The sequence below is a fragment of the Cannabis sativa genome, chromosome 1 (assembly GCF_029168945.1).
Source record: "Cannabis sativa cultivar Pink pepper isolate KNU-18-1 chromosome 1, ASM2916894v1, whole genome shotgun sequence".
In the NCBI taxonomy this organism is placed as follows: domain Eukaryota; kingdom Viridiplantae; phylum Streptophyta; class Magnoliopsida; order Rosales; family Cannabaceae; genus Cannabis; species Cannabis sativa.
The window spans coordinates 38,502,875-38,514,115 of NC_083601.1; the positions used below are offsets into that span (position 1 = coordinate 38,502,875).

General features: G+C 35.1%; 1 protein-coding gene across 1 annotated transcript; it reads left to right on the forward strand.

Annotated features, from left to right (window-relative positions):
• Positions 1-4,246: 4,246 nt before the first annotated feature.
• LOC115706811 (trifunctional UDP-glucose 4,6-dehydratase/UDP-4-keto-6-deoxy-D-glucose 3,5-epimerase/UDP-4-keto-L-rhamnose-reductase RHM1) lies at positions 4,247-8,124 on the forward strand. Its single transcript, XM_030634551.2, has 3 exons — positions 4,247-4,705; positions 5,512-7,087; positions 7,177-8,124. The coding sequence occupies exons 2-3, from the start codon at positions 5,525-5,527 to the stop codon at positions 7,627-7,629; spliced, it is 2,016 nt and encodes a 671-aa protein (XP_030490411.1). The 5' UTR covers positions 4,247-4,705; positions 5,512-5,524; the 3' UTR covers positions 7,630-8,124.
• The last annotated feature ends 3,117 nt before the right edge of the window (positions 8,125-11,241 follow it).

Genomic DNA, 11,241 nt, shown 5'->3' on the forward strand with positions numbered 1-11,241 from the left:
AGAGGCATATATATATAGTGATACTGTATAAAGATAGAGAGAGAGAGAAATAAAGAGAAATTAGATTTTTTTTTGAGAGAAAAACAAGAAAATTAGATTTTTTGTTTGTTATTATTTTATAATAATTTTTAAATGGTAAATTGGTGACGGTGGTGGTAGAGAGGTGGTTACGATGTGGTGGTTGTACTGATGGTTGAAGAAGAAGAGGAAGAAAAGGAAAAATAAGAAAAAAAAATATTTTGATAAATATAATTTTTAATTATTTTTAAATAAATAAAATTATTTGTATCAATAAAAATTTAGGACACGTAATCTTCTATGTTGGCACATTCAATAAACATTATTGAATGATATTTGGAATATGCAAATATATAATTTGGATTTTTTTATAAAAAAAAAAAAGAATATGCAAACATAACTAGAGATTGGAATGTTTTGCTAAAATTTAAGAATGGTGGTTGTTTTTTTTATGTGAATTTAAGAATGGTGGTTAAACGTACCAACATATGGAGATTGGAGGATTTTTCAACCAACATCCATATTTTGTTTAAAAATAACATCATTTATATACTTTCATTTTCGCACATGTGCACTTTTTCTCTTAATCACTCTCTCATTCATTGTTTTTTATTTGCAGGTGCGCATGAGTGTCCATTGACAAGGGTATTAGGATTTATATATACATTATAATTTTTTCACACATTGATAATATGAAATTTATAATACTTCTTGAGATAGTAATTATTTTCTACTCACTAATTTTGAACAGCTACCTCATAAATGATTTTTTTTTTGGGTCATTATCAATGAATCATAAGTGACTATTTTTTTGGGTCACTATCCCTAAATCACAAATGACTCTTTTGCTATACTTTTTGGGCTCTACTTTTTTTTTTAGATTGAATACTTTGTTAAATATTTTTCTTTTTATAACTTTGATACTATGTTAGAATTGTAATATACATGCAATTTCATCTCAAAATTAATTAATAATAAGAAGTATAGCGCAGGTCATGAATCTTATATATGCTATAATGTTTCCACACATTAACAATGTGGTGGACTACTCTACCTATTAGTCATTAATGATAATTGAGTTTGAGATATAATCTCTTAATTCTTGTTAAGGTGATTTCGAACCATGCAAGTAGTTTCACACATATTAAAATTAGGAGTGTTCATGAATCATGATATGAGTATTGTAGTTTTTTAACTAATTTATTAGATCACATTGTATATTTAGATTATTTGGGAATGAGTAGAAAATTATATATATAAATATATAGAGAGAGAGAGAGAGAGAGAGAGAGAGAGAGAGAGAGAGAGAGAGAGAGAGAGAGAGAGAGAGAGAGAGAGAGAGAGAGAGAGAGAGAGAGAGAGAGAGAGAGAGAATTAAGCACTCTCATTGGGTAAGGCTGTACAAAGGGTTTATTATCAAGTTTAAAACTGTATTTTTACCATAATAATTGGGAAAAAAAAAAGAGAGAAATTCAATTGTGAAGAAAAGTCTTAAGAATAGAGAGCCCCTAAATTTGAAAAGTTTAATCAGCCACCTAAACTAAAGTAATCTAAAAATTAGGACTTGGTATGGATACTGTCTATATATATATCATCTCAGCCTTAACTTTTACCGCCATTCTTGTGGTTTGTTTGGCTTCATTATAGTAAAATAGAATAGAAAGTGCTGAGGTGTACAAATAAGTCAAGCAAATTGCACCAATTGACAGCATTGACTATACATTCTCTCTCTCAGTCCTTTTCACAGTTGTCACTCCCACTCTCACTTTCACTTCTCCTTCCTTTCCTTTCCTGTGCTTTGAAATATTGGATCACACATTTACACCTAAATCTACCAAAATTACCATTTTAGATTGAAAATTATTCAAGTGTCTACTTTTGAAAGAGTCGTCGATCGTTTTACTTTTCTTTTTACCAATATTGAATATTTTCATGTGTCCCTTAAAATCATGATAATATTCCAAAAGAAAGGGAAAAGAAAAAGAAGGTTTACTTAATCGGCTATTAAAAATGGTAAAACTTAATTAAGCATCAAAAAAAGCTTTACTGTTGACCCTTTATTCATTCATGTACGTTGTTACATATTACAAACCAATATAATGTTAAATTGTTACATCAAATGGATTATTCTTATCTTATCATATTTTCAAAATGTTACATCAAAAGAAACACAAATTTATCAACAAAACACTTGCAGGAAATAAAAGGTAGGTTTCTCTTTATTATATTATATATATTTGAGGCAATATTATCCATAGCACAATGACTTAACAGAGAGGCGTAGAGAATATTTTTATTAGGACAGCATAATAAACTGTTAAGTGGCACAAGGAGCAACTATGATGACACCTAATGAGGAAAATACATTAATTGCTACCCATTCAATTAAAACTATCCTTGCTATATATCTTTCTTAAAGATTCTTTGCTTTTCGTTTTTTCGAAGAAACCCCATATGATTACAAAACCAAATTAATAATAAAAATATATCTGTCCTAAAATGAATATTCTTTATATTGTTCTCCAGTGACAACCAATATTACACGTGTCTTAGTTGATGATATATATGGTCTCTAAGTGACTTTATATTAATTCTAGCTTTTGGCTGATCATAAAATGAATGAATTTGATAACCTCATATTCTCATGTGAGAATTTTAGCAAGTACAGCTGAACAAAAGGGAAAGCTTTTAACACCGACTACCCAATATTATTGTTAGATATATGCTCTGGTGTTTATTGTGACAACAATGCATAACGTTTTCATCATTCATGCATGTGCATATAATTTTGAGAGTGAGACACATACATGTTAGCAGAGAAAGTTTCAGATAATAATAGCCATAAAAAGTCATTAGATTAACTTTTAATCTTTCATATATATCATTAATTTATGATTCGTAAAGTTCACTAAGTCTCTAACCATTTTCTTTATATAGTAGTTTTCTGACTGAATGTTGCTTAATTTTATAGATATATATAACACAGACAAATATGACCAAGTCATGTACAAGAAAAGGGAAGGGATCTGAACTCTGAATCCCCTTAATTTGTTTTCTCTTTATATATTTCAAAATGCAATCTAAGTATGTATTTATAAAAAATAATATACTAGAGTTTCTTAAATAATAATAATAATAATAATAATAATAATAATATCAATAAAATTAGCTTTCTTTTCTTATTAGAATTTTGTTTTAGAAATTATTCTTTTAGCAAGGGTGGCAAACCCACACACAGGCAAGGGCTGTGTGAACTATCGACCCACCTGAAAAAATATAATAAAATACTTAATATGTAACTCTGATATAGAAATATATGTGATTCAACTGCGATTTTTAATTCCTAAATTATTATTATTTGCCTAAAAAAAATCAGAATTAGTTTTGAGTTAGTTTTATATTGATATAAAGGACTGAAAATTTGAAAAATATAATGATAAAATTATAAAGTACCTTATCTCTAAATTATTATTTGTTAAAAAATAATAGGTATACATTTCTTTTTGTAGTTTTCAATTTTCACAAATATATATTTTCTTTTTTAAAAGGAAAAAGCTGGTAAATAATTATAATTTAGAATTATCATTGTACAATAGAATTGTTTATATAATTATAATATGCATGGTATGTTTTTTTTGAACAATGCACATACGTATAGTATAATAAATCTCTTATGCAACATTTATTTTTTGTGCAATGTGCAGTAAGTATATATTTTTTTTGAATATTAACTTATTGTTAGTTTTTTTCATAGTGAAAGCTCATATATTGATTTATTTAATTATTGGAAATCATAGTAAATAGATTATTATGTGATCACACAAGGAAATAAAAATAAAAAATTAATTTATATGTTCACCAAAAATTATAAAACTAAGTTTTTTTTACCCTGATATCTTTGCATTCTTTTGCATGCCCAATTATATCATCAAATATGGAAAAATAGTACCGTAGTAAATAAATGATCAGGTTAGATTTCTTTTTTTTTCTTATTTTAATAAAGTATTATATTGGAATAAAATCAAATTATTTCATTCTCCCAATTTCAAATATACAAATCTCACTTTTTTGTTTCTTCACAGCTTTCTTTCTTTTTACAATTCTAATACATTACAGTTACACTATTTTAATTTAGAGAGAAAATAAGATAGTGACTACTATAACGTAGGAACAAAATTAGCTAGATTATTATTATAAGAAATCACTAATTTCAGATTTGAAATGTGAACCTCTTATTTAAGAGACACTCCTCAATATTTAATAAAAAAGGTTTCCACGTGATAGCACGTGGCTCAGTGGGTAGCGGCGCGCCGCGAGGACCGTGTGGCTTCGCTGAGAAAAAGGAATTCTCCACGCCCCTAACCTACCCATTTCACCCTGGGCCCACAAACCGTGTAAACATGTAAAATGACTCCTAATACAAGGGTAATTTCGTCATTTTAAATCTTTACACGGTTCTCCTTAACTGTCTCACTGATTTTCTTTTTTGAAAAAAAATAAAAAAATAGAAAAAAACGGAGGCGTATATATATCGGATCACCATTTTCCCTCTCGCTGCAATCAGAGTCCTCTGATTTTCTCATTCATTTCTCTGTCTGAGTCTTATCATCTTAGATATTCTTTCGAGATTTTTTCTCTGCTGTTTCTCCCAATCTGGGGTTGATCCGTTTTGATCTCCGTCAAATTTGTAAGTATATCGCTTTATATATTTTCTGAATTTCGTCGGCGAGTGAATAGGATGTGTTTGTGTGCGTTATTTGAAGTTAAATTTGATCCGAGTCTTCGTAAATTCTGCTAGATCTGTGATAAAGTGTGTTGAATTTTGCATTTGGTATGTGATATTTTATTCCTTAAATTATGCACTGCATTTTGTTGTTGATCTGGATCCTGGACTGTGCCATTGAGAATAAGAAATTGGATTTCGCGGTGGGATTCAGATCTTGTTGTGCTTTGCAAAAAGGTGTTTTAAATTTCGTATAGGATTTAAGTCTTCAAGGATCTGATGTTTTTTTGAACTGTGGTGGCATAGGATGATTTTTTTTTTATCTTTTCGTTTGTACTGAATTCGGGTTTTTTGTCTTTTGTTTGCTTTTACAATGATTAACTGGGATTGAGCTAAAGAAATAATTAGACTTCATGTGATTTACTTTTTAGATGTGTTGATAAGTAAGTCTTTTGGGCAATTTGTTATGCAGTGTATACTTATTAGTTTGACTTTTTGAGTATCGAAATCTTGTGAACCGTATTGACATGTGACTGGCTTAGTTATATTCTTTTTATTATTGGAAAAACTATTGTGGTTTTCTAACTGCCAAATGAGGTTTACTGATCTCTTAATTACTGGGTTTTGAAATAGTCTTCGTCTCCATTTTTATTGTACACTACTTTCACTTTGAAACTGCATATTTGGTCAGTCTTGTCACTGGTTTATTTACGCACATCTTGATACAAGCTGTTATATTTTCTAACGATATATTTCTTACATTTCCTCAGAAATTGCATTGACATGGCTACATATACGCCAAAGAACATCCTCATTACTGGGGCTGCAGGATTCATTGCGTCCCATGTTGCCAATCGGCTGATTCGCAGTTACCCTGACTACAAGATTGTTGTCCTTGACAAGCTTGATTACTGCTCAAATTTGAAAAATCTCCTCCCCTCAAAATCATCACCAAATTTCAAGTTTGTTAAGGGGGACATTGGCAGCGCTGATCTTGTCAACTTTCTTTTAATCACAGAGAAAATTGACACAATAATGCATTTTGCCGCTCAGACTCATGTTGACAATTCCTTTGGTAATAGTTTTGAGTTCACCAAGAACAACATCTATGGCACTCATGTTCTTCTCGAAGCATGCAAAGTCACTGGCCAGATCAGGAGGTTCATCCATGTAAGCACTGATGAGGTCTACGGGGAGACTGACGAGGATGCTGTTGTTGGAAATCATGAAGCTTCTCAGCTCCTACCAACAAATCCTTACTCTGCAACAAAAGCTGGAGCTGAAATGCTTGTTATGGCATATGGCAGGTCTTACGGATTACCTGTGATAACCACCCGTGGGAACAATGTGTATGGTCCTAACCAATTTCCTGAGAAGTTGATTCCAAAGTTCATCCTTCTAGCTATGAGGGGAAAGCCTCTTCCAATTCATGGTGATGGCTCTAATGTGAGGAGCTACTTATACTGCGAGGATGTTGCTGAGGCTTTTGAAGTCATTCTTCACAAAGGAGAGGTTGGACATGTTTATAATATTGGAACTAAGAAGGAAAGGAGGGTAATTGATGTGGCTAAGGATATCTGCAGACTTTTCTCAGTTGATTCTGATGCGTGCATTGAGTTTGTGGAGAACAGACCTTTTAACGACCAGAGGTACTTTCTGGATGATCAGAAGCTTACAAACTTGGGATGGTCAGAAAGAACTACCTGGGATGAGGGATTAAAGAAGACTATTGAATGGTACACCAAGAATCCTGAATGGTGGGGTGATGTTTCAGGGGCCCTGCTTCCACATCCAAGAATGCTAATGATGCCTGGTGGACTCGAGAGACATTTTGATGGGTCTGAAGAGGACAAATCTGAATCTTATGTCTCAAGTAATACTCGGATGTTGGTTCCACCGACCAAAAGCACCAACTCTCCTCGCAAACCCCCACTGAAATTTTTGATCTATGGTCGGACTGGTTGGATAGGTGGTCTACTTGGAAAGCTATGTGAGAAACAAGGGATTCCATTTGAATATGGAAAAGGGCGACTTGAAGATCGGGCATCACTCTTGGCAGATCTTCAGAATGTTAAACCAACCCATGTATTCAATGCCGCAGGTGTGACTGGTAGACCCAATGTTGATTGGTGTGAATCCCATAAACCAGAAGTGATTCGTGCCAATGTTGCTGGAACCTTGACCATAGCCGATGTTTGTAGAGAACAAGGGCTCTTACTGATGAATTATGCCACTGGGTGTATTTTTGAGTATGATGCTGCACATCCAGAAGGTTCTGGAATTGGATTCAAGGAGGAGGACAAACCGAATTTCATTGGTTCATTTTATTCAAAAACAAAGGCCATGGTAATTTTATCTGCAATTATTATCTGTCCTTTTCCCCGTTAGAAGTCGATTCCATTGCTAAAACTAACTGTTATTTTGTTTGTCATCAGGTTGAAGAGCTTTTGAGAGAATACGACAATGTCTGCACCCTGAGAGTTAGAATGCCTATATCATCAGATCTGAATAATCCCCGGAACTTCATTACTAAGATTACTCGTTACAACAAGGTGGTTAACATTCCAAACAGTATGACTATCTTGGATGAACTTCTACCCATTTCCATTGAGATGGCGAAGCGGAACCTAAGGGGCATTTGGAACTTCACAAATCCTGGAGTTGTAAGCCACAATGAGATTCTTGAGATGTACCAAAAATACATTGACCCTGATTTCAAGTGGCAAAACTTCACTCTAGAAGAGCAAGCCAAGGTGATTGTGGCCCCTCGAAGCAACAACGAGTTGGATGCATCAAAGTTGAGCAACGAGTTCCCTGAAATGCTGCCAATCAAGGAAGCACTGATTAAGTTTGTTTTTGAACCAAACAAGAAAACCTCTGCAGAGTGAGCAACTTTTGCATTTTGCATTAGCTGATAATATATACTTCATAGTACACCCACAGTACAACATTAGTATTACATATTATTAGCTTTTATCTCATTATTTTTCTGTTGCTTAGAAGGCCATAAGGATTAATTCTATTGTTAGGGTTGTCATTTTTGGTTCTGGGGCGCATACTAGTTGCTGTCTATTCCTCCTTTTGTATTTTTGGAAACCCAATATTTTGTAGGTTCTTGTAGTAGATCACATTGGACCGCAACATGTTTTGGATACTTTTTCTCAATTCTTTTCGTACCTAGTTTTATAGAATATATATTTAAACTTGTCATCTGCTCTCTTATTGCATCTGGAGGCAGATGAATTAGTTTATCATGTCTTTATTTTAAGCATTTCCATTGGTTGTACCAAGTTTTCTTTGTTTTCTTCTAGTGGATTTGTAATAACTAATAAGTTTCTGTTTCATATATAAAAGGTTGAGCAGTAATATTTAAACGTTTAAAATTTTAAATAATACAGTAATACATGACTGAAGCAGCCAATGACTTCTTGATACATAGTTGAGATAAAGAACTAATATTTAATTTCAAATATGCAAAATTAATATTGTTAATTATGACAAAATCCAATTTATTCTCTATTGTAAACATAGATTTTTGAACGAAAAATAAAATAATTGTAAGATGAAAGAGTCAATTTTTTTTTGCTACCGAAAAAAACTGAATTATTCATTAAGGGTAAGTAGCTTGGTGAGTACATGGGACTCACCTCCCAAAAGTTCAAGAAACCATTACAATCATGATCAGGCCCCACTTAGCAAGCATATGAGCTGCTTGGTTAGAGGTCCGAGGCACCCAACAAGGAAAAGCATTAACCTCTAGAATTACATCACAAAGTTTTGCAAACAAGAAAGACAGATTCCAGTAGGGGGATTGGCCTTTAGAAATTGCAGAAATCAGAACTTGGCAATCTGACTGCAGGTCCGCTGCTGCATCACCTTTGCGCCCCAAAAACAGCCAAGAGTTCCCCGTGGACGATTGAGGAGTAAGAAATCTTAGTGACAAACATCGCCCGAATGCTTCCATCAGTATTAGGCACCACCACCCCAATAGCCCCCACCTCAGACTTGCATGCAAAATCAACACTGATTCTTATTCTTCATGGCCTAGGGAGCCTCCAGTGGTTCAACTGTGTCCCTTGGATACATCCATCCGTCTTTTTCATGGTCTCTGCAGCCCGCCAATGGCTAGCGAAATCATTGTCAATAGTCCTCTTCATCTTAGTAAATCTCCATTGGCGATTGTTGTGGAAGTTATCATTTCTGAAGAACCATAATTTTGAATAAAGCACAGCAGCAAACACGGTAAATTCCTCCCTGTAAAACACCTCAAAAGCATCCATGAATTGCGTCGAATTCAGAATCCAGTTTACAACCTCCCCACAAGTGCGAAGAGGGATATTCTCAATTCTAATATTCCATTTACTCAGGAACCACATCTTGCGAGTAATATGGCACTGGGTAAAGAAATGGTCAGAATTGTCACCACCATCCGTATCACAAAGATAGCAATTTCCCACCACATTGCCAAAGATACGGCTAAGTCTAGAGCCAAAAGGCAAACAATCATGGCTAGCCTTCCACAAAAAGAGCTTCATCCGATCATGAACCACAGATTTCCAAAGAGAGGAGTATAGTTTACTATCATCATTCCTTGGAATGATGAGATCTTAATAGGCTTGTTTCATCGAAAAATCTCCCGACGGAGTAGACTTCCACACCAGACGATCCGAGTCCCTTAGCTCCGAGAGGTTAGTATTCAGCAAAGCCTCAGCAGCCGTAGGCTTAAAAAACTCTTCCACCTTCTGTATATCCCATGCATCGAGGGCCTCAGTCGAGTTCAATCTAAATACCCCGAGAGTCTCAAATGCCCTGATTCTCGGATTTATATCAGCATGACCAAAAACCTTCCCATCAGAACAGGACCATTGACAATTCCAAATGTCCACATGAGAGTGTTTTCCACATATTGACACACTATTCTTCAATAAGAATTGGCGGGTTTTCCAAATTCCCCGCACTGCCGGAGATGCAACTCGAGGCAAAGGAGCACTCCAGAAACTCTCAGAGCTGCAATACTTACTCAAGATAAACATGGCTCACAAAGACTTAGAATTAGTCAGCATCCTCCACCCTAGTTTAGCAATCAAGCAAAAATTCATATCATGGAATTTTTGGAACCCAAGACCTCCACAATACTTCGGTTGGCAAATTGCTCCCCAACTTAACAGAGATAGGTATCTCCCACCATCCATCTTGCCAGTCCACCAAAATCGTCTGGTTAAAGCATCCAGGGCATCTGTGGTTTTCTGAGGGATCAGAAAAACAGACATGGTGTAGATGGGAATAGAGGACATGACATGTTTAATTAAGACTGATCGAGCCGCTTGCGAGAGAAACTTGGCTCTCCATCCCTCCATCCTATTTCTGACTTTCTCCACAATGAACTCAAAGTCCTTCGATCGGTTTCCAGTGACAAACAGAGGGTTTCCGAGATAAGTTTCATTCCCATCCATGATATTGAAACCAAATAATTCAGCAATGTTGAGACCACAGTCAATATCACAGTTCTTCGACAACAACACTTTGGACTTACTTTCATTGATTCGTTGTCCCGACCATTGGCAATACTTATCGAGGGCTTCCCAAAGAGCAACCGCTTCTCTAACCGAGGCTTTAGTGAAAAACAGGGCATCATCCGCGTACATAAGATGGGAGATGGACGGGCCATTAGCCGAGACCCTGTACCCCGTGATCTCTCCCTTCTGTTCCTTGTCTAGAATTAATCGAGACAAAACTTCAGCACATACAATGAAGATGAAAGGGGATAACGGATCGCCTTGTCTCAATTCGCGATGAGGTCTAAACGATTTAGTTAGCCCTTCATTTAACAGAACTTGGAAGCTGACAGTGGAGATGCATTCCATGATAAGATCACAAAACTTGATATTGAACTCGAAAGCCCTTAGCACATTGTTTACAAACTTCCATTCAAGCCTATCATAGACTTTCGACATGTCGCATTTAATCCCTACAAAAGCATGTTTCCCACTTTTCCTCCCCATATCGTGGACAATCTCTTGCGCTATAACAAAGTTTTCAGTGATCCACCTCCCTTTGACAAACGCCGATTGATAAGGGGAAATAATCTTTTCCAGCACTGATCGAAGTCTAGTTGACAAGATAGTGGCTTGACAAGATAGTAGCCACTATCTTATAGCTTACATTACATAAGCTAATAGGCCGGTAGTCATCAAAATTCCTCGCATTACTTCGCTTGGGAATCAGAACAGTGAAAGTACGATTGACTTCCTTAGTAAATTTGCCCGATCGAAAGAATTCCTGAACAAAATCCACGGTTTGTTTCCCCACTATATCCCAATGAGTTCTGTAGAATTTAGATGGGAAACCGTTCGGCCCAGGCGACTTCAAAGGGGGCATAGCCCAAACCGTTCTTTTGATCTCCTCATCCGAAGGTATATCGACCAAAGCATGGTTCTCAAGATCAAAAATACAGGGGGATATTAAATTAAATAAATCATCACTAACCACCGGGTTCGTCG